The sequence below is a fragment of the Eurosta solidaginis genome, chromosome 4 (assembly GCF_040869045.1).
Source record: "Eurosta solidaginis isolate ZX-2024a chromosome 4, ASM4086904v1, whole genome shotgun sequence".
NCBI lineage: Eukaryota > Metazoa > Arthropoda > Insecta > Diptera > Tephritidae > Eurosta > Eurosta solidaginis.
Window position 1 is genome coordinate 71693581 of NC_090322.1, and position 24789 is coordinate 71718369.

General features: G+C 41.2%; 1 protein-coding gene across 8 annotated transcripts in view; it reads right to left on the bottom strand.

Moving 5' to 3' along the window:
* Positions 1 to 24789, bottom strand: part of MED18 (mediator complex subunit 18) — a 332244-nt gene that overhangs the window by 170962 nt on the left and 136493 nt on the right. Inside the window, exon 3 of one of the 8 annotated variants that reach the window (XM_067782067.1) lies at positions 21948 to 22910. The exons of the other annotated variants lie outside the window; for them this stretch is intronic. Coding sequence (XP_067638168.1) covers positions 22669 to 22910 — 242 coding nt within the window. The 3' untranslated portion in view covers positions 21948 to 22668. Of the gene's footprint in view, positions 1 to 21947; positions 22911 to 24789 lie in introns of those variants that run through there. 8 annotated transcript variants of the gene reach the window in all.

Below are 24789 nucleotides of genomic sequence, written 5' to 3' on the forward strand. Positions count from 1 at the left end.
TAATACACACACATTCTAGGGGTATCCGGGTCCATGTTTTGGCCTATATCACGAGACCCTAGTCACTCAGCGGTGTAAAACTTACTCTGTATTATAGCACACATCAACTGCTTCAATTTGATACCCATAATATAAAAACACATTTTGGGTGTATCCGGGTCCATCTTTTGGCCTATATCTCGAGACCGTAGTCACCCAGCGGTGTAAAACTTACTCTGTACTAAAGCATACATCAACAGCTTCAATTTGATACCCATAATGTAAAAACACATTCTAGGTGTATCCGGGCCCACGTTTTGGCCTACATCTCGAGACCCTAGTCACCCAGCGGCATGAAACTTACCCTGTACTAAAGCACACATCAACAGCTTCAATTTGATACCCATAATGTAAAAACACATCCTAGTGTTACCCTAATCCACGTTTTAGCCTCGAGACCCTAGTCACCAATAGGTATGAAAACTACCCTGTACTAAAGCACTCATCAACAGCTTCTATTTGATACCCACAATGAAAAAACATTGTCTAGGCGTTCACGGGCCCACGTTTGGCCTATATCTCCAGACCCTAGTCACCCAGGGGTATGAAAATTATCCTCTACTAAATCACTCATCAACAGCTTTCATTTGTTATCCATATTGTATAAACACATTCTAGGGGTACCCGGGTCCACGTTTTGGCCTATAGCTCGAGACCCTAGTCAGCCAAGGGTATGAAAATTATCCTGTACTATAGCACTCATCAACAGATTTCATTTGATATCCATATTGTATAAACACATTCTAGGGGTACCCGGGTCCACGTTTTGGGCTATATCTCGAGACCCTAGCCTCCCAGTTGTATGAAAATTATCCTGTACTAAATCACTCATCAACAGCTTTCATTTGATATCCATATTGTATAAACACATTCTAGGGGTACCCGGGTCCACGTTTTGGCCTATATCTCGAGACCCTAGCCTCCCAGTTGTATGAAAATTATCCTGTACTAAATCACTCATCAACAGCATTCATTTTTTATCCATATTGTATAAAAACATTCTAGGGGTACCCGGGTCCACGTTTTGGCCTATATCTCGAGACCCTAGTTACCCAGGGGTATGAAAATTATCCTGAACTATAGCACTCATCAACAGCTTTCATTTGATATCCATATTGTATAAACACATTCTAGGGGTACCCAGGTCTACGTTTTGGGCTTTATCTCGAGACACTAGCCTCCCAGTTGTATGAAAATTATCCTGTACTATAGCACTCATGTACAGTTTTCATTTGATATCCATTTGTATAAACACATGCTAGGGTTACCCGGGTCCACGTTTTGGGCTATATCTCGAGACCCTAGCCTCCCAGTTGTATGAAAATTATCCTGTACTATAGCACGCATTAACAGCTTTCATTTTATATCCATATTGTATAAACACATTTTAGGGGTACCCGGGTCCACGTTTTGGGCTATATCTCGAGACCCTAGCCTCCCAGTTGTATGAAAATTATCCTGTACTATAGCACTCAACAGCTTTCATTTGATATGCATATTGTATAAAAACATTCTAGGGGTACCCGGGTCCACGTTTTGGCCTATATGTCGAGACCCTAGTTGTTGTTGTTGTTGTAGCAGTGCTTCGCCCCATCTAACAGGCGCGACCGATCACAAATTGTCATCAATATCCTCTAACGGGAGTCCAAGGAAACTTGCTGTTTCAACAGGGGTGGACCATAATGAAAGGGGTGTTAGAGGCGTTGGTTCCACATTACAATTAAAGAGATGGTTGGTGTCATGCGGGGACAAATTGCAAGCGGGCATACATTTTGTATGTCGGGGTTGATTCTGGATAGTAAGAGTTTAATCTGTTACAGTATCCAGAACGAAGTTGAGCAAGAGTGACACGCGTTTCCTTGGGGAGTATGCGTTCCTCTTCCACAAGTTTTGGGTACTTTTCTTTGAGTTCTGGATGCACCGGGCAATTCCTGACATAAAGGTCCGACGCCTGTTTGTGGGGTTCACCAAGGACCTGCTTGTGTTTTTTTGTTTCATACGGCTGGGTTCTCAGGTGCCGTATTTCCTCAAAATGCTTACGGAGATGACTCCTTAAGTCCCTAGGCGGTGTTGACTCATCAATCAGATATCTGTTTGGATGCCCAGGTTTCTGGGTATTCAACAGGAACTGTTTGGTTAGCATCTCATTTCTCTCCCTGATGGGGAGTATTCTCGCCTTATTATGTAGATGGTGTTCTGTGGACATAAGAAGACAGCCCGTGGCGATTCTGAGAGCAGTATTTTGGCAGGCCTGTAGCTTCTTCCAATGGGTAATTTTTAGGCGTGGCGACCATATGGGTGACGCGTAGCACGTAAACGGCTGGCCAATTGCTTTGTATATAGTAATGAGCGTTTCTTTGTCTTTTCCGCAAGTACTGCCAGCAAGGGATTTGAGGATTTTATTACGGCTCTGGATTTTCGGAACAAATGTGGCTGCGTGCTCACCAAAATGTAGATCCTGATCAAACGTCACACCCAAGATTTTGGAGTGTAGGACAGTCGGTAGCGTAGTGCCATCGACGTGGTTGTTAAAAATGGTCGACATTTGGGACGTCCATGTTGTAAATAAGGTCGCGGAAGATTTAGTCGGTGATAATGCCAGGTTTCGCGAGGCGAAAAAACTGGAGAGATTAGGGAGGTAGCCGTTTATTCTGTTGCAGAGCATATCGATCTGAGGGCCTGGGCTTGTGGCCATTATTGTGCAGTCATCGGCGTATGAAACGATAGTGACTCCTTCTGGTGGTGAAGGTAGCTTTTATATGTAGAAATTAAACAAAAGTGGGGATAGTACACCACCATGTGTACCCCTTGTTTAATTCTTCTTGGTTTTGATGTTTCGTTTCTATATTACACCGATGCCTGCCGACCACCCAGACATGGGGGAAGGGTAGACCCTTCCAGGTCTTGCAGTAACGTGCCATGGTTGACCGTATCAGGGACTAAGAGTCTGTTTCCCTGACCTACACGATTGCTGCCGGAAAAGAGGGGGTTGGGGGGGGGGAAAGACGGGGGCAGGGTCTGATGCTCAGCATTGCTACCGACTCTGCTACGAAGATAGTAGTTATGAGTGGTAGCAGCTGTTTGAGTTGTTGGCGCCGCGGGCGCGAGCAGCAGCAGGTACTAGTTGTGGCTTGCTGAGCAGCTGGGCTGCTGGAAGGTAGTGGGGGCGCTAAGGCGGAGACTACGGGACGCCCTTGGACGTGAACAGCAAGGAGCCACAAAAGATTTATAAAAGTTACGTGGACGTCGGGTTTTGGGATAAAGCCCAGAACAACCTGTCCAATGCAACCATCCCTTACACGAGACACACTGAACAGAGTATGACCGTCCTAAAAAGATTCTTTTCCGGCAAATGCAGCAAAACCATTTCGCAGGACCGGGGTCAGGAGACGGACCCGGATTGGATTCGATACGTTCCCGGAGCAAGAGAATATGGAGCAGTCCCGCTGCAAGGAGCTGCTGGGAGGATCATAGTTTGTGGGAGGGACGCAACAAATTAAATGGGGTTACACTGAAATGACAGTCCTTGGTCGGGAAAAATCCCGAGTCGCTCCGGTACATAGAACCGGCTGCTTTGGGAAGCGCGAGACCCAAGTCACCCAGGGGTATGAAAATTATCCTGTATTATAGCACTCACCAACAGCTTTCATTTGATATCCATATTATATAAACACATTCTACGGGTACCCGGGCCACGTTTTGATCTCAAGACCCTAGGCACGTAGCGAAAAAAAAGGTAGACGTTTCTGATTCTCAGACCTACCCAATATGCTCACAAAATTTCATGAGAATCGGTTCAGCCGTTTCGGAGGAGTTAAGCCTCTAACACCGTGACAGAAGAATTTTATATATTAGATAACCAAGCATGAGATACAACTTTTCTAGAAGGCATGTTCGTGAAAGGTCTTGTCTTAGGAGAAATAGGTGCACGATGCTAACTAAGAGTATAAAAACAGCGCAGAGCAAGTTTGTGTAAGTACTACTCCCAAAGTAGGCTACATAAAGAACGTTTTGTTATACTGAATATTTGAGTTATTTATTCCACAGTTCAGAGATTCGAACGATAGCAGAAGGTGTATAATTACACAGGCCGACAAAATGAGACAGACTTTTTCGACCATAAACCAGACCATACTTTCCTAAAGGTTTTCGATGCGCTGAATTCAAATTTGGACGCAGAATTGCTCCATCACGTCAGAATTTTGAGATATCCTAACCTAAATGTGCAAAAAACACCGTTTTTGCCTATTTTTGAGGTTATATATAAACGACAGATTTTTTTTTTTAAAAGCACACATAGCATCTTAAAGAAGAAGTCTTTCTCTTACGAATGGCGTTGAGTTTGCTCAAATATATTTTTTTTTCGCTAAGATAGAGCAATTATCGTAAGACTTATCGTAAGAGGTATGTGTTCTACTGCATCATACCTACGTTAATTCAGTGGTTTTTCAGCTATAGGAAAATTAGCAAATTTATAAACTTTAAATTGCTCTATCGTAGCGAAAAAAAAAGATATTTGAGCAAGCTCAACGCCATTCGTAAGAGAAAGACTTCTTCTTTAAGATACTATCTGTGCTTTTACAAAAAAAAATCTGTCGTTTATAATTAACCTCAAAAATAGGCAAAAACGGGGTTTTTTGCACATTTAGGCTAGGATATCTCAAAATCCTGACGTGACATAGCAATTCTGCCTCCAGATTTGAATTCAGCGCATCGAAAACCTTTAGGAAAGTATGGTCTGGTTTATGGTCAAATTTCTTGTCGGCCTGTGTTATCAGGAATTTCCCAAAGTTCGTTACAGTATAGTAAAGCATACTTTGTTTTGTGAAAAAATCATAAAGATCGGTCGTATACATAGCATATATGCCATACAACCGATTGATCGGATAAGAAACTTTTCGTAATTTCTACATCATTTTAACACCTATAAGCTTCTATTCCTCTTCGTCAACTATATCTAATCAGCGTTCCGCCATCTGTTGCAAATGTCGTTGTTGTAGCAGAGCTACGCCCCATTCAATAGGTGTACCGATCATAAATTTTCATCAATGTCCTCTAACGGGAGTCCAAGGAAACTTGCTGTTTCAACAGGGGTGGACCATAGTGAGAGTGGTGATAGAGGCGTTGGTTCCACATTACAAGAGATGGTTGGTGTCATGTGGGGACACATTGTAAGCAGGACATACATTTTGTATGTCGGGGTTGATTCTAGATAGGTAAGAGTTTAACCTGCTACAGTACCCAGATCGAAGTTGAGCTAGAGTGACGCGCGTTTCCCTAGGGAGAGTGCGTGCCTCTTCTGCTAGTTATGGGTATTTTTCTTTAAGTACTGGACCTGCCTGGCAATTCTTGGCATAGAGGTCCGACGCCTGTTTGTGGATACCTGCTTGCGCTGTATACGGCTGTATTCTTAGGTGCCGTATTTCCTCCTAATGCTTACTGAGATGACCCCTTAAGCCCCGGGAGGTGTTACCTAATCAATCAGATGTCTGTTGGGATGCCCAGGTTTCTGGGTATTCAACAGGAGCTGTTTGTTCAGCATTTAATTTCTCTCTCTAATGGGAGTACTCTCGCCTCATTATGTAGGTGTGGTTCTGGGGACATAAGAAGACAGCCCTTAACAGTATTTTGACAGGGATGTATTTTCTTCCAATGATTAACCTTTTCGCTTAGCGACCATATAGGGGACGCGTAGCATGCAATCGGCCGATCAATTGCTTTGTAGGTAGTAATGTGCGTTTCTTTGTCTTTACCCCAAGTGCTGCCGGCAAGAGATTTAAAGATTTTATTACGGCGCTTCGATGCTTGCCGGCCAGACAGATAACTTGCGGTCCACCTTTTGAGACTTGAAGGAAGAGATGAAGCTTCCAAGTCTTGTAGTAACGTGCCGTTGTTGTTGTTGTAGCAGTGCTTTGCCCCATCGAATAGGTGCGACCGATCAGAAATTGTCATCAATATCCTCTAACGGGAGTCCAAGGAAACTGGCTGTTTCAAAAGGGGGGACCTTAATGAGAGGGGTGTTAGAGGCGTTGGTTCCACAATACAGTTGAAGAGATGGTTGGTGTCATGTGGGGACACGTTACAAGCAGGACATATGTTTTGTATGTCGAGGTTGATTCTGGATAGGTAAGAGTTTAACCTGTTAAAGTATCCAGGTCGAAGGTGAGCTAGAGTGACTCGCGTTTCCCTAGGGAGTGTGCCTTCCTCTTCTGCAAGTTTAGGGTATTGTTCTTTGAGTACAGGATTCACCGGGAAATTCCTGGCATAGACGTCCGACGCCTATTTGCGGAGCTCACTGAGCTCCTGCTTGTGTTTTTTGGCTTCATACGGCTGTGTTCTCAGTTGCCGTATTTCCTCATAATGTTTACGGAGATGACTCCTTAAGCCCCTGGCCTCATCAATCAGACGTCTGTTGGGATGCCCAGGTTTCTGGGTATTCGACAGAAACTGTTTGGTTAGCATTTCATTTCTCTCTCTAATGGGAGTATTCTCGCCTCATTGTGTAGATGGTGTTCTGCGGACATAAGAAGACAACCTGTGGGGGTTCTGAGGGAGTATTTTGGCAGGTTTCTTCCAGTAAGTAGGGTTTAGGCTTGGCGACCATATCGGGGCGTAGCATGCAATCGGCTGACCAATTGCTTTGTAAGTGGTAATGAGCGTTTTTTTATCTTTTCCTCAAGTACTGCCAGCAAGAGATTTGAGGATTTTATCTGGTGGCGAAGGTAGCTTTGATATTTAGAAGTTAAACAAAAGTGGGGATAGAACACCTCCCTATGGCACCCCTTGTTTAATTCTTCTTGGTTTTGATGTTGCGTTCCTATATTGCACCGATCCCTGCCGACCACCCAGATAATTTGCGGTCTACCTTTTAAGACTTGGGGGAAGGGTGGACCCTTCCAGGCCTTGCAGTAACGTGCCAGGGTTGACAGTATCAAAAGCTTTTGATAGGTCTAGCGCAACGAGTACTGTTCTATGGTGGGGGTTTTGATTTATACCGCAATTTATCTGGGTGCTAATGGCATTTAGCGCAGTGGTTGTGCTATGTAGTTTTCTAAAGCCACGCTGATGATAGGCTAGTTGCAAATTAGCTTTGAGGTAGGGCAGCAGAATGGCTTCAAGTGCCTTAGCTACTGGCGATAGGAGAGATATCGGGCGATACGAATCTCCTATGTTTTTTATATTTGAGTGTTTATTTAATTAATGAATTAAGTTAATTGTTACATTTTAAAGTTAATGCGTAAAAGTATATCAATTGAAAGATAAAAAAGTAATAAAGAAGAAGATAAAGAATCTTCTGGCAACACAGTTGCCAGATTTATATATAAAAAATTTATTGAGGTGGCGCTGCCATCTCGTTTCATACATAACATTTTTCCCTCCTCTGCAAGGGCTAAGGTGAGTATCCGATAGGTGCTCTTCTCTGTATGGTAGATCTCCGTGGAATTTGAGGTATCCTACTTGTTTCGGGTGTTGTATGCCGGGTCGATGTAGGATTTTGCCCTATTGTACTATTGGCCGAAGCAAAGCCTTCAAAATCTTCCGATCCCCACGATCCGTTTTGCGCCGTTTCAGTAACCAGCGGTTGCGTTATTGCTTCAGTGCTATCTACTTCAGCTGATGCCTCGGTTTCATTAGTGTTGTCTTCGGTTGACAGCCTCGCCTTGTAATAATCAACTTCCCGAGCTGTTTTATCAGGTCCAACCGGGGCTTTGCGTATTTGGTCCACATGCCGTTTTACACTTTTCCCATTGAAGAGTATTTCATAGTGCAGATCACCTAGACGTGCGTTTATGGTTCCCCTGAGCCACTTACAAATTCGTGGATTTCCAGACAAAAAGTAAACATTTTGATTTGGTTCAAACTCTCTAATAGTTTTCTTGGACTTTACGTATTGCTTCCCTTCTACCTTCTTTGAAATTTCCTCTGGTCGAATCAGATTGAACCTTGTGCGCAATTGTCGCCCCATAAATAGTAGTGCTGGTGATGACCCTGTGGTTGCATGCGGTGCGTTTTTGTATTGCCTCAAAAATTCATTCAAATGTGTCTTTAATGAACTACTCGTAGTACCCATCGCTTTCAATGCTTTCTTGACTGTTTGTACGCTACGCTCTGCTTGCCGTTAGTTGCTGGGTGATACGGCGCTGAATATTTGTGATATTTAACACCAACTGCTGTCAGAAAGTTGTTAAATTCTGCAGAAGTGAATTTTGTTCCATTATCAGAAACGACAGTTAGTGGCACGCCGTAAGCCGTTGTTGTTATAGATTTAGTAACTCTCACTTCTAACCACTTACTGTATGCGTCCGAGATTACCAGCAACATCGCTCCCTCGAAAGGTTCCGCATAGTCGATATGAATACGTTCCCATGGTCCCTTGGGGTATTCCCAATGATGATCCTCACTTTTTGCCGGTTTGTTTGCTTGTCTTGCACATGCATCACATTGGTTCGCAATATTCTCGATATCATTGTCTATGCCCGGCCAGTATATGAATGAGCGAGCGATCCCTTTCATCTTAACAATTCCTAAATGCCCCGTGTGTAAATTGTCAAGCAGTTTGTTTCGATATTTTGGTGGAATAACAACACGATGTTCGAACGTCAAACAGCCGGAGGACAACTTATAATTGACTTCTGGGGATTTTTACCCTGCCCTTTTTAAGCACTGACCACTTTCCAGTAGTTTAAGTATTTTACCCATTCGTTCATCTTTTCTGGACTCTCTTGCTATGTGTTCTGAACTTAGTGGTAATTGGTTGATTTGGCGAATCATGAAGTGGTCGAACTCATCATATTCGTCATGGCTGTCTGTTGCAACTGCTTAATTTGTAATGATTTCGGTGGCTGAAAGTGGGCGCGTGAAAGATAGTCGGCATTCGCGTTCGCCTTTGGGCTCTTGTACACTACCTCGAAATCAAATCTGCTTAAAAAGTCTGCGTAGTTGGCCATTCTACTTATGCATAATACTGGAAGCGATTTGGTTGTAATATTTGTGACAATGGCTTATGATCGGTGATTAGTGTCCAATGACGCGCGTATAAATATTTGAAAAATTTCTGAACCGCCCACACAATTGCCAATGCCTCTTTGTCAATCTGTGGATAGCGTTGTTCTGTAGTATTCAATGTTCGACTTGCGTATGCAATTGGTCGTTCGGTCCCGTTCTCTAACCGGTGTGAAAGCACGGCTCCTAGTCCTTTTGGACTCGCGTCTGTTGCCAGTAGTACAGGTAGTGTTGGGTCGTATGGCGTCAACACTTGAGGTGAAACCAACGTCTCTTTCAATAGGGCAAACGCTGCGTTTGCCTCCTTAGTCCAGTAAAATTTCTCTCTTTTCAGCGTATCCCGCAATGGCCGTGCACTTGTGGCCAAATCTGGAATATATGCGCTATAATACGTGGTTTTTCCTAAAAACAGCTGTAACTTTTCGAAAGTCGTTGGCTTGGGAGCGTTTAGTACCGCTTCAATGTGTTTTTCGGATTTATGTATGCCCTGTTCGTCGATGCGGTGGCCAAGGGACACCACCGATGGTGTCGCAAAGATACACTTTGACTTGTTCAAATGCAAACCATGTGATTTAATGCGATTTAGTGTCGTTTCCAAAACTATCAGTAGCTGCTCGAAGTTTTCAGCAAATACCAAGATATCATCAAAAAAATTTAAAACATTTGGGACTCCCTGTAACACAGTCTCCATTTTTCTTTGCCAGATAGCTGGAATATTTGCTGCCAACCCATGCGTCACTGTATTTAATGTCAATACATGCGCAAACTCATCGTCAATTGTTAAATGCGTATATGCATCTGTTATATCTAAGTGACAAAATATTGTAGCGTTTTTCATTTTATTAAACAAATCTTCTGCTTTTGAAATCGGGTGTTCGTCGATGATCATTTTTGGATTGACAGTGGGCTTATAATTACCGGTAATACGAATACCCCCATTCTTTTTTGCTACTACGTGTGTTGTTGAGGCCCATTCTGAATGCTCCACTCTCTTGACTGAATTTTACGATCTATTTCCTGGGCATACTCCTCTCTCAGCGCCATCAGTACATCGCGCGCGAAAACTGGTGTTTCTCCAGCTTTGAGCTTTACTTTGCAGGTGGCCCACTCAACTTCCCAGCTGTCGTACTGAAGATGTCCTCAAAACGTGTAATGAGATGTTGCAGTCGCGTTTGTTGGTTTATTGATAGTTTTGGTGCTGTTGAATTTATAGTATTGATTCGGTTAGACGATAAAAACAGTTCAGTGAAGTTTATTTCTCGTGCGAATTGCGATACCCATTCTCGGCCGCAAAGTGTATCACAATCTCCTTGAACGACATACAAATTAAGTCGTCGTGAAGTTTTCCCCATTGTCGCAGTTACTATGACCCGTCCAATGCAGTTCACCTTGTGGCCCGTATAGCTTGTAAATCGTCGATCTGTCTTTAACAACCTAAAATTTGGTTTAATCGAACGCAACGTTTTGCAATTCATTACTGCACATGGTGCACCCTCTGAAATCTGATATAATTTGGTCTTACACACTTTGGCGATGTGGCCCACTCTTCCACATGCAAAGCATTTGGAATTGTTAAATTTGCAGTCTCTTCTATGGTGCTGCCCCCCACATCCGTTACAATTGGACCCTTTCTCTTTTGCCCCCTGCATCGGTTCTTCGCCACTCGGGTTTTTCAATTTGTATTTCTTTTTGTTTTAACTGGTGCGTATCCCAGTTTATACGTTGGCTCGCTTGTTTGTATCACTTCTGTGCACTTTAGGTCTGTTGTGGCGTTTTGTGTTAATTCGATTGTATGCGCAATTTCGTATGCTTCAGCAAAATTTTTTGGTTTCTTTGCAATAACTTCATTACAAATAACTCGTGATTCTACGCCATACAACAATTGCTCTAGCATTCTATCTAAGAATTCTCCATACTCACAGTGTACAGCAGCTTCTCTTAACCGAAGTGCGAACTTGCAAATCGGCTCTCCCTTTTCTTGTTTGTTTTGCCGGAACTTGATACTTTCTGCATACTTATTCCTACAGCCATCAAAATGGCGAATCACGATATTTTTTATTTCGCTGTAGTTGAGCGAGTCTGGTGTTTTTGGGCTAATAAGAATTTTTAGCGCTGTATTAAGCTCTGTCCCCATGTGTACACGTACGAACTTGTGCTGTTCCGCTTCTGCAACCTTGCTCAACTGTAATGCCCAATCTACACGTGTGAAATAATCCTGTACTGAGGATTTATCTTCCGATTTGTATTCCGTAATACTAAACGGTGGCGCTTTGGGTGACAACGAACGATTTACCTTTGTATTTGCCGCAGCATTCTGTGCAGCCTCCTCCACAGCTGCTCGGATTGCTCCTGTAGCGCATCCAACACTGTTTTTAAATCCACCGGTGTAAGGCTCATTTTTAAATACACTTCTGACACCACTTTTATATATGAGTGTTTATTTAATTAATGAATTAAGTTAATTGTTACATTTTAAAGTTAATGCGTAAAAGTAGGGAGGGCAGCCGTGGTAACGTGCCGTGGTTGACCGTATCAAAAGCTTTTGACAGCTCTAACGCAACGAGTACTGTCCTATGGTGAGGGGTTTGATTTAATCCGCAATTTATTTGTGTGTTATTGGCGTTTAGCGCGGTGGTAGTTCTAGGTGATTTTCGGAAGCCATGCTGATTATTGTCAAGACGCAAATTTGCATTGAAGTAGGGAAGCAAAATGGCTTCAAGTGTCTTGGCTACTGGGGATAGGAGAGATAACGGAGTAGCAATCTCCTATGTTAGCTGATTTTCCAGGCTTAAATGGCGGAACCACCCTGGCCATTTTCCATTTTTTGGGTATGACGCAGGTGGACAGGGACAGGTTGAAGACATGCGCTAGATAATTAAATCCCTCTGTTTGTCTACACAAACCAAATAGTATGCCGGTTCGACCTCACGACAACTCGAAAAGTGGAAAGAACGAAACAAAGAAATGAAAACAAAAGGAGTTAATAAAGTATAATATAAAGGTGTATAAGTTTACTGAAGAAAAAGAAACCGCATATACGAAGATATATGCGGGTGAAAAATCGAATTTCTAATTAAGAATATAATGAATATCAAAGATATAACAATTTCTAAGATTTAGTATTACCGAAAAGTACGTATTTTACCTTAGATTGAAAATCCTGCTGTGTAACGCTGTCTCAACTGCTGTCGTAAGTAGAAGACTATGCCTTTGCAGTTGAGCGCAGCGTTAACGAACCCTAACTTCGAAAGAGAACCACCGGTATATTTCCAACCACAGTGCAGCTTTGTGGCGAACAGCTGTGAATGAAGAAACACCAGTGGTTCCCAACTATTGAAGACGTTTGGCTTCAACATTTCCGCCGGCCTTGCAACACGTAGGGGTTGCAACAAACCACTTAGAAGCTAAGCACTATATAGATTTCCAAACTAAAACTAAAATTCATTAAATGCGTGTAATGTAATAAATTGTTGAGTTTTCTTTAATATGGACAGTGCTTTATTATAGATAAATTCAAGTTTAATGGTTGAGTAAGCTTCATAATCGCTGGCCAGTAGGGGCTGTAATTCAAATCCAACTTATATAATGAAATATGTAATGTAAGTGCAATACAATTCAATTTAATCCTTAAACTGACTTAATGAAAATTGCAACATGCGAAACGGTACCCATTAGGGGGTCGCTGTGCCTGAAAGGATACCCGGGCTGGATAGGACCCACGCGAACGCGGAAGACGCGAAACGGTACCCATTAAGGGGTCGCTGTGCCATAAAGGACACATGGGCCAGAAAGGACCCATCCGAACACGGAATTTTGGGCTGTCGGATAGCCTGGATACTTTACAATTTCAGTTTTAATTATTTTGTGATATATATCCCCCCCGACTCACGGCTACTGCGGAAGATGTGTGAAACCCCGGATCTGCCAACGTCAGATTGACAAACTTGTCACATGTGGCTTGGCTGAGATGGCGAGTCGGGGTCTTGAGCTCGAACATGCGAGTCGTTTGATGAGCTGATATAGAGCTCGCACATATCAATATGTGCAACCGGCGCCGTCGGTATACGAATGAATTACACACTTTGCTCGTTGGTGAGCAAGAGTCGAGAAGAGCTCGGGTCAGGACCTTTCGTTGCCCTATATGTATATAAATGGCGACTGTTGGTAGAACCGTGATCGTTCCGTACAGCTGTGTGAGGATTTGGGGGAGTTCACGGCGAGAGGTTACACGAGTTTTGGAGTGTAGAAGCGAATGGTGCTTCTCACCACAAAAATGGCATGTTCCCGTGCTTTTGCAATTTTTTGTTACATGCGAATGCGCTATGCATAGCGAGCAATAGCGGTGTAACAGTACTAAACGTAGTTGGCGTTCAAAGCTTGCGTTGATAAACCTTTTACAAAATCGAAGAGGGTGTGATCGATCACAAACTCTGCATTTGAGCGTATTGCTTCGTTTGTTGGGGCCTGGCAATTTTTTCGCTTGTGTTGACGTGTTCATTGCTGCCTGCTCAGTGTTGGCCGATGTTTCCGTTGTTGCTTGTTCAATGCTTGCCGCTGTCTCCACTGGTGCCGCTGCATTGGGGGATGGGGTCGGTGAAAATTCAATGAGTGGTACATCCATATTGTAAAGCTAAGGAATTAAAATAGGTGATAAACGCTAAAGGTTAGTTTGGTAAAACAACTAACTTTACAATGGGGCGCGTTATCACTCCCGTTTGGGTGCGAATGTCGGCCACTCGAACTCTTTTATCAGTTCCATGGTATATATTGGTGACCCTACCCAAGCGCCATTCATTAGGTGGACGATTTTCATGGCGAACTACAACTAGGTCATCGATGGCAATATCTTTTTGAGGGGACTTCCATTTATGACGTTTGTTAAGTTCCTTTAAATATTCCTCCTTCCAGCGAAGCGAATGTTGTTGACTAAGAGCCTTAAAATTTTGCCATCGGTTGATTAATGAGATTGGATTTGTTTCGATCGGGTTCCGGTGGGGCGAGTATTGGCCCCCCAGTTAGAAAATGACCCGGAGTGAGAGCTGCACAATCAGCGGAGTCGTTGGAATTAGGTGATATCGGTCTTGAATTTAGACAGGCTTCGATGCGACAAATAAGGGTTTGAAATTCTTCAAAGCTGAATTTCTGAGAAGCAGCGGTACGACGAAGATGGAATTTTAAGCTTTTAACCCCTGCTTCCCAGAGACCACTCATATGAGGAGCGCCTGCCGGGATAAAATTCCAGGAGACTTCTTAAAGGCTATATAGGTTGCACACAGACTCTTGAGTTGTGGTAATGAATTTTTTAAAGTCTTTTTTAAGAACCGTAGATGCGCCTACAAAGTTAGTTCCATTATCCGAAAAGATATTTTTTGGACAGCTTCTTCTAGCAATGAACCTTGAAAATGCGCCAAGAAAGGTTTCCGTTGAAAGATCGCTGGCAGCTTCTAAGTGAATCGCTTTCGTAGAAAAGCATACAAAAATACAAACGTAACCTTTAGTCATCTTGTAAGATCTTCCCGAAAATCTTTTAATGTCGAATGGAGCGGCGAAATCTACACCTGTATTTTCAAAGGGTCTGGAAAGTACTGTCCGTTCTTCGGGGAGAGCTGCCATAATTTGACATTGATTTTGTTTTCTGTTATAACACATGGTTTACAATTATTGATGACGGTCTTTATGAGATTTTTGGCTTTCGGAATCCAATACTGTTGGCGCAGTAACCGAAATACCAATTGATTTCTGTCATGAAGAGAGCCCTTGTGAATAAGTTCGACTAACAACTTTGCGAAATAACAACTATAGGGCAAAATAATCGGACGCTTTTCGTCTTCAGACAACATCTGCGAATTTGTTAGTCGGCCGTTGGCTCGAATTACACTATGAATATCGAGGAATGGGTTTAAGGAGAGAATTTTACTCTTCTACGATATTGCAATTTTAACGGTAAGATTCTTGTGTTCCTCTGGAAAGTGATTCATCTGGGCAAGTATTATGAGCCGAACTCAAATTTTAGAAATTTCTTCTCCAGAAATAATTAGCGAGGGGTAAGAATGAAACCGTCGGGTGTAACGGTTCGTTCGATTGTAGAACCTGAACACATCTGCTAAGACCCGCAGTGCACGCGGAAGCGACGAAAATCTTTCTAAGGGGTCATCCTGCTTCGACACATGTGAAGTGTGTGCCTTTAATCCCCTCGCTTCGAGCGTATTGTCGTCTATATCTACATCCAGGGAAGGCCACTGTTCTACGCATTTGGCTAACCACGGGGGGCCGTACCACCACAACTTATTCGAGCATAAGGCCTGTGGGTAAGTTCCTCTGCTACCAAGATCCGCGGGATTATCCTTGGAATCAACGTGACTCCAATGCCTAACGCTGAGAGCATCTTGGATCTTTGCCACTCGATTAGCGACAAATGTGCTCCAAGAGCATGGCCTTTTTCTTAACCATGCGAGAACGATGGTAGAATCCGTCCAGCAGAATATATTTTCGACTTTGAATGGAAGTTCCTTTAGAAGTGATTGAAGCATATCGACCACCAGAACAGCACCACACAGCTCTAAACGAGGAAGTGAAATGGTTTTGATTGGTGTGACTTTCGTTTTGGCCAATAAGAGATTGGAAGACGTGATTCCCTGGTTTTCTACTCTTAAATATATCGCCCCGCGTATGCCTTTTCCGAAGCATCGCAAAAGGCATGAAATTGGAAAGGTGATTCCTCAGAATAATATACCCATCGCGCAATTTCGATTTCCTCTACAAATTGGTAATTTTCTAAAAATGCTTTCCGTTTTGAGGAGATAAGGGCTTATCCCAGGGAGTACCATCAGACCATATTTGCTGCATAACTATTTTTGCTAGCACCACGATTGGTGCTAGCCAACCTGGTAGGTCAAAAAGCTTCGCTATCAGAGACAATGCTTCGCGTTTCGTATACGTGTCCTGCAACGAGGGGACCTGAACTTTAAAGAAGAATCGATCTGATTTAGCGTTCCATCGAATTCCTAATGCTTTTGTAGTGCTTGTTTCGTCTAATTCCAATAAGTCTTTGTCCAAGAGATGCTCTTGCGGAAGATTTCTCAGAATATCTTTTGAATTTGAGGACCATTTCCTCAAGGACAAGCCAGCGCTGTCTAATGATCCGATAAGTTCATCGCGCGCTTGCACAGCTGTGGGTATATCGTGGAAACCTGCTAAGACATAATTCTACGGACATGGAGTTCCGGAGAATTTCAGCTGCTAATGGATGTGAATCCTGACAGTTTTGAGCTAATTGAATAAGTGTTCTAATTGCCAAGTATGGCGCGCAATTTATCCCAAAAGTGACTGTTTTAAGTTGACAGTCTTGTATGCTACCTTGCGGGTCATCCCTAAAAATAATCCTCTGATAATGTCTGTATTCAGGTTTGACCAGAATTTGACGATACATTTTCTGTGTCGCTACTTAGAACGAACTTGTGCAGCCGCCGCCGAATTATAAGAAGAGTTAAATCCGATTGCAGAGCCGGGCCTACATGGAGAATATCATTTAACGAGACGCCATTCGAAGAGTTACATGACGCGTTAAAAACTACTCTCAACTTCTCAACTGTACTTTCAGGTTTCAGAACCGCGTGATGTGGGAGGTAAAAGTGGCTAGAGGAATGTTCGAAATTTGGAGCTTCTATTCGCTCCACATGTCCTAATTCAAAGTATTCCTTCAAGACATTGCCGTATTCTTCTTTTAACGAAGGGGTTTTTGACAATCTTGTTTCGTTGCGATAAAATTGCTGCAGCGCGATTGGCCGAGATGCACCTAATTTTAAATCCGTGGGATAAAAACTTTTAAACGGCAACGACACGACATATCTACCATCCGAGTTTCGTATAGTCGTCTTCGAGTACAGTTCTTTGCAAAACGAGTCCTCTGCAGACTGAAGAGTTATTTTAGGAACTTGCGCAGTTGACAATCTAACGAGATGTCCTCCCCGATTGAGACTTTGGTAGCAAAGCAAGAAACCTGTGCAGTGGAAGATGCTGCAGTGATGATCCACCCGAACACGGTCTCTTGGGACAGGAAATTGTTATTTAAACTGCGCTTTACGCCACCTAACATTACTTTGGGATATAAATCCCCTCCTATCAAAACATCTATCGGACCGCCTTGAAGAAAATTAGAATCTGCTAAAGGTACTTTAAGCAGTTGATCTAGTATTGATTCATCTTTTGAGGTTGAACGTAAGTTGCCAGTGATTTTTGGTAAGACGAAAGCATTGGCATCTATGAAAATATTTGGGTCACGGGGTGAGCCCAGAACGAATGATCAACTCTTCGAGGTATTGTTGCAAACTGTTTGATTAAGTCCCGAAATAACCGCCTTGGTTTTTGAGCATGGCAGCTTTAAAAGTTTCCGAAGTCGCTCCGAGATGAACGATGCTTCGGCAGCTGAATCAATTAAAGCTCGAGCGACATATGTTGACCCTAACTGGCAAATATGAACCATCGCAGTTCCTAGTAGAGCTGAAGATAAATTCGAAGATTTCAAATTTTCTTCATTCGATGTTGGACTACTATGCGAAGAAGTGGACTGTATATTAGTGTGAAAGGCTTGTGAAGTAGTTGCGTTTGTGGAGTCTTTTGAAGGTTGAGTGTTAGAGGGCACTCTGTGGAGTAGAGTATGATGTCTACTTTTGCACTTAGAACACGCGAACTGGCTCTTGCAGTCTTTCATTGAGTGGCCTTTTGTCAAACAATTCAAACAGCAGTTGTGCATTTTAATTGCCGAAAACCTAGCATTTACTGGAAGAGCAAAAAATTTTGTAAATAAACGTAAGGGATGTTGTTGTTTAGGACATAATACGCAGTTTGAATGGGAAACATTGGTAGCAAGCGCTACTTTCTTTTGGGCTCCCGTATTGCCCGATTATGCAGATGCTTTATGTGAAAGGGTCGTCGACGATGATGAAGATGCACTTTTCACATCCAGTATCGACTCCAGGGTCCTGTATCGTTGCGTCAGAAATGTATCCATTTGACTCCAGTTCGGTAGAGCCGATTTGTCCGCTAAGGATTGTTCCCATAACCCGAGCGTTGCTTCCGGTAGGCGATTCGAACACAGATAAATTAGAATTGGGTCCCACTCCTTGACCTTGACGTCATACATTTCCAGGGCAGATAAGCATCCATTAATGCTCCGCTGAAGCTCCTTTAACGCTGTTGCACTTTTAGTCCGAATGACTGGATGCGAGAAAAGCACCTTTAGATGACTGTTGACCAACACCCGTTTATTTTCGTATGCCGCCTTCAAGTTAGACCACGCCATTTAGAAGCCTAAATTGGTTAGCGGGGCTTTCGCGGCGATTTCCTTTGCTTCACCACTTGTTTTCTGAAGCAGGTGGTAAAGTTTTTCGACGTCCTCCAGTGGCGAATTTTTAATGTAAATCGCTGCGAATAGATCGCGAAAGGATGACCAAGACACGTAATCACCATGAAATATTTCCGTATCACATGGTGGTAAACGCTAACTATTTGAGGATGTGGCTACTTGGGCAGGGACAGTTGCTGGAGCAACGCTTGCTTCGGCCTGTTGGATGCATTCAGTAATGCGTGACAAGCAGGATATATAATCCGTAAGAGATGTTGACTGCTTTGCTTTGACCGCTTCTACTTCATCATCATCCTTCAAGGATTGCAAGCATTTTTCATATGCTAGCTTTGTGTTCGACCAAGCGTCGATTAATTCTGTTTTTAGAATTTCCAAGGAGGTTTTCGAATTTTCCTTTAAATACGCTTCATTGAAGTCCGCGTTGAATTCAGCAATTTGATCTGAGCACCTAGGAAAGTAACCTAAGGCCATATTTACTCTCAAAAGTACAACGCTTTATATGCCGAGAATTAAAACGATCGAGTAAATATGACAAATATTGGAATTTACCCAAATACTAAAAACCGTCAAAGGGAGCGCCACAAATTAAACATAAATTTGAAAAAAATTCTCGAATTTAATTCAAAGTTAATTTTTGAAAAATTTCCTACGGGTCAATTTAAAAATTTCCTACTGGGCTGTATGTTCCTACAAATGTGCCTTGTATGTATATGTACACAAGTAACAACCCGCGCTAACAAAATTAAATAGGGAGAAAATAACAAAGGCAATCACGCCTATTCTGCATTTCGATTACGTTCCCGTTCTACGCTCCGCTTTAATCGAAGTTGGGTATTCTGCATTACGACGGAATCGTAACGAGAATAGGAAGAGCAAATGATTTTTCGAAATCAACTATTTATACGGAATGTGTGAACATTGGAACAAAATAAATTAAAGAAAATTTGTAAAAAACACTGAAAAACGTTTATATTTCATTATCCACGCCATTTTGTACAAAAAAAGCAATAGACTATATTGCCGCAATGTTATATTTTTGTCGTTCTTTTGGCCAATTCCTTGTCGTGGCCACCCAGTTTTGTTAAAACGTATTCCTGCACGAATATAGTTGACATTTTCTGAATTTTATGGATGCTAATTTCATTGCACTGTAGCCTAAAATACTTTATGAAGATTTATTTATTCTTTCCGCAAGGATTGTTTACGTTTTCGCTTCACCTTCCTCTACTCCGGCAGCTTGCTTTGGCATATAACTGGACCCAACGAACATACACAAATTATAGCTGTCTATTATACTGGAATCAATAGCCGCGGCATTATTTGTGGAGTTGGAAAGCAACGCATACGAAAATGGCCAGGCGAGAATGGAAAGGCAAATATTGCGAAATTTTTGTAATCCATTTGAAATGAGTGACGAATTGTAAGAAATTTAACTTAAAAGTGGTAAAGTTTAATGACTTATTTTCTTATTTAGGTTCAAAAAAAACTTTCGACTTAATAAGGATGCTTTCAAGTATGTGTTAGATACTTTTGCGGGGCAAATACGTCCAAGGACTTCGACATCGACATGTTGTTTTTGACGTGGAAACATATAACATATCATCAAGCCTTTTACGTTTCTTAACAAGTTTTACTTACATTTTTATTAAAATTCTGTTATAAATTAATAAAAAATAAAAAGAAAATATTTTTCCGCCAACTAATTTGCAACTTAGAAAAACGGAACTACAATCGAAATGCAGAATACACAAAATCGAACGATTCGAAGTTGGATCGAAAGAGATGTGAACACAGAATACCAAAATTGCCAAATCGAAAAAATTCCAATCCAAGTCGAAATGCAGAATAGGGCTGAATGGAAATGGTGGTTGAAATATTGTAATCACGTATGTATGTACGCAAATATTTAAATCAAATGATTTTGTTAACTATACAAAGTAAACAAATGACCGATAGCCAAATGCTTATTGAATATTAAGTTAAATACTGAAATTTAAGTTAAATAAAATTTACGCAGACGTGAAAATTTAAACATGGATTTTATTTATTTTGCGAGTAGGAGAAAATAAACCAGTGATTTCGAGACTCGAAGAAGATTATTAATTTCCACTAAACGTAAATTTGTATTAGTGGATAAACCGCGAGAACTCAGAGAGTGAACGAAACTGAATTATTAAATTATTACCGATTACACCTGTGTGCATAAGAAAAACAATACAAAGTTTTATTCACTTATTTATGATATTCAACGATTTGAATATCCAACTTCAAATAAACGTGGAAATAATTAAAATACACTGCCAGAATGGATAAATACGATCGATTTTATTATCAATTTAATTATTTTTCAAACCGAAAATTAAAAACAATTCACTTTACTTTTTGCCGAAAATTGGCTGAGAAAGTCGCGAACACTTTAGTGCGGGCGATCGTATTTATCTCTCACTTGTGCACTTGTGTATGTGACTAATTAAACTATCGCTATTAACACTACTAAAACAATTTCTGTTTAGTTTTTAATTGTTCACTTGCACATATGTAAGTATATTTTTTACACAAGAAAAAACATAATTGCTCAACAAATTAATTATATTACATGCACCTGTTTTATGATTTTTTGATTGATGAATATTTTGCTTGTTTGTATCGAAATTAATTTGTTAGTCTTTCTTCTTCTTCTTTCCGGCTCGAAGGACCAAATGGGACCAAATACATAGATATACAATGAAAGTAAGTATATAGATTTGTAAGTACAATAGAAAGTTAATCACGATAGAAAAACTTATAGATTACCTGTGATGATGATGGCTGGATGCGTTTCTGATGAAAGTTATCAAAAGACTCATCGTTCCAGCCAATCATTAGTTACTTCTCTCCTAGTATGCAAGTGATCACCGGTGATTTGCCAATGACAGAATTGCTTTGTAGGGAACTGCTGAATTGGGAGAACACCAGCGACTAGTTTTTTAACATCGGCATGGCTATGCCGTCTGGGCCTACTGCTTTAGATGATCTGTTGCAAATGTTGTTGTTGTTGCAAATCACTGATAGTGTTGGATTTTTTGTTTATTGTCAATTACTTTTTTTGACATTCCCATGTGCCTTGGTGTATTAACAATTGTTTTTGTTTTATCGGTCTATTGATAAAAGATTCAAGGGTCGAGCTAAATGGAAAAATGTTCTACCTACTATTCCAAAAATAAGAAAAATTTCAATTATTGAAAAATTACAAAAAAAAAATAATTATCATAAAAATTATTGTTCTGGCCTTGAGCTCGAGTCGAACCTTGAATCGTTTATCAATAGACCGATAAAACAAAAACCAATTTTATATTTCTCTTAAAAGCCGCTTAAGTATGTACATTTGTTCACTATACATTACATATCTTATACAGTCGATTATTTGGATATTACGAATGGGATAAGATTATTGTTCAGCTGCATTCATGAAAGGTGTGCAGTCGTCCCGTCCTTGCTTGTTTATTATTGAAATAACAAAAAATCATTTAAAAAAACCATTACAAAAAATATTTATAAAAAGTTTTCATTGAAAATTTTTTTTTATAAGTTTACATTTCTATCTTTTAACCAAGGTGCCGTTTCGATTATATTCGATTATATTGGGCTTACGTTTGTTAACAAAAAAGCAACGTTTTGCTTTGTGAAAAAAGCTTTTTAAACATTTATAGCGCATCTCCCCATAGCTCTATTCGAAAGTTAGGCATCTGAAGTCCGTAAAATCTTGTAAGTTTATCATACAAAATTAATTTAAGTAAAATCTTCAATCATTTGTTCAATCATTACAATATTTCAAGTATGGCAACTTACAATTCATATATTGATAGGAAAATATTTTAAAGTAGGAGCAGTTTTTAAATTCATGTCTGACAGACTTTTTTTTTAAGTTTTTCAAGGTAAGATTTTTATAGCTAAACGCGAGTAAACTAAAAAATGTATCAAAATAGAATATTCACATATGTTTTTGCTTTGTGGAACATGTGAAAATGTTTAAATTTTTTTTGCGGCTGAGAAACTTCTCATAAATTTAAACTGTGCGTGTGGTTTCTCTTTAGTAGTCAATATCAGAAAATTGAACGTCAAAAATAAAACGGTAGTGGAGACAGTGCAGGTTAAAAGTTATAAGTTTTAATAAATCCTAACAGTTAAAGATCTGGGTGGAGATATGCTATTACATTATGTTTATTTTGCTTGTTGGGTATTATTTCCCACTTTGTTGTTAATATATTATACATATTTATATATTACATAGGCAGACCTCCAAGCCGTTTGTAGTCAATTTTTTCTAGTTGTACCAATGGTTTCAATTGCTCAGCAAATATACGCATTTCATCTCCAATAGAATCCTGTCCGTTTGGCGCAAGAACAGAAAGTTCAACGAGGTAGCTCTGAGATACTGAGTCTGTGCCCATTTCTTGTTGCTTTCCTGGAACCGCTTTTATTTTCGAAACTGTTATTTTCATCCTGCCCTTGCGAAAAATATAGCCTATAAAAATTTAAGAATACACATCTTTTTTTTAGAAAGGGTAACTGATTTACACATAAGCGGAGCTCATTGATATTTTTTTGAAAATCTAATATCTAATGTACGGTCATGGCTAAAAAATAATTGCATTAATCATATATGAGCCCTTGGGTTTTCTTCAAAATTCTTACCTTTATCTCAAATTCCAAATTTTAGTTTTTACAAAATTACGCCAATTTGAATTATTGAGATGGAAGCTCTGTTCATTTTTTCCAGCAAATACCATACTATACCAAAAATGGAGGTATTTCAACTTAATGTGACGTTAGTCACTTGAATTTTGCGGGGACAATGACAGGTTAGGTGACACCTACATAGGTTACGTTAGGTTAGATTGAACTGGCTTGTTCATGAGAACCTCACATTGACTGAATGAGTCCATCGTGTTATTAGAAGTTAGCTCAACGACTAAACTGAAAAACCCTATCACAAACCAGAACCTATTTTTAAGATATCTCCGTCTTCGTGGCAAGTACTAGATGCTTTCTAGGGCCTATACTACTTGGTATATGAAGCATGAAGAATACCCATGATGAGCTTATAGTTCCCTCTTTTCAATGAAAATAGTAACTTTGTTAATCTGAGGTTGAGGGTCCTGCACATGATCTCCGACCCTTTGCAGTCCTGCGCTTGGTTCCAGGCCTTTCCTGTGTGCTCGATCATTTCAAGCCTTCGCCTTCTTTTAATATCGCCCAATCTGGTTTGAAAGTCTACGTTACAAGCTTCGAACGATGCGCCTTGTTTAACTGGCGAATCTACTCCATTTCCATCTATTCCCATATACCCCCTATAGTTTTTTTGGTATTCGTACTTTTTTGTGTGGCTGTCCACTTAACAAGGACCCCATAGTAAAGTATAGGTTTGACAATTGCCGTAAATACTCATTGAGAGAGTTTGGGTGATAGGCCCCACGTACATCCTAGCATCCTCTTGCATGCATACAGTGCCGCGGAGGCTTTCTTCTCTCTAGTATGACTCCTAGATATTTTGTGCTAAATTTTTCTGGAAAGGTTACCCCTCTACTTAGGCTTAGTCTAAATAATTTAGTCTAAATAGGGACCTTATATCGCTTCCCAAGGCAGTCGGTTCTATGTACCGGAGCGACTCGGGATTTTTCCCGACCAAGGACTCTCATTTCAGTGTGACCCCATTTAATTTGTTTCGTCCCTCCCACAAATTGTCATCCTCCCAGCAGCTCCTTGCAGCAGGACTGCTACATATTCTCTTACTCCGGGAAGGTATCGAACCCAATCCGGGTCCGTCTCCTGACCCCGGTTCTGAGAAATGGTTTTGCTGAATTTGCCAGAAAAGAATCTTTTTAGGACGGTCATACTCTGTTCAGTGTGTCTCGTGCAAGGGATGGTTGCATCGGACAGGTTGTTCTGGGCTTGATCCCAAAACCCGACGTCCACGTAACTTTTATAAATCTTTTGTGGCTCCTTGCTGCTCACGCCCAAGGGCGTCCCGTAGTCTACGCCTAAGCGTATCCCCACTACCTTCCAGCAGCTTCGCTGCTCAGCAAGCCACAACAAGTACCCGCTGCTGCTCGCGCCCCACGGCGCCAACAACTCAAACAGCTGATACCACTCATAACTACTACCTTCGTAGTAGAGCTGGTAGCAATACTGAGCATCAGCCCCTGCCCCCGTCTTCTTCTCCCCCCTCTTTTCTGGCAGCAATCGTGGAGGTCAGGGAAACAGACTCTTAGTCCCTGCCTCCGTTTGCACCGTCTGCCAGCACAGAATATATAGGTTTGCGACATCCGCTCAATGCAGCTCCTGCCTTGGGTGGTGCCACTTTCCTAGATGTTCTGCTCTCCGCGACGGCAACCGACGGGTTT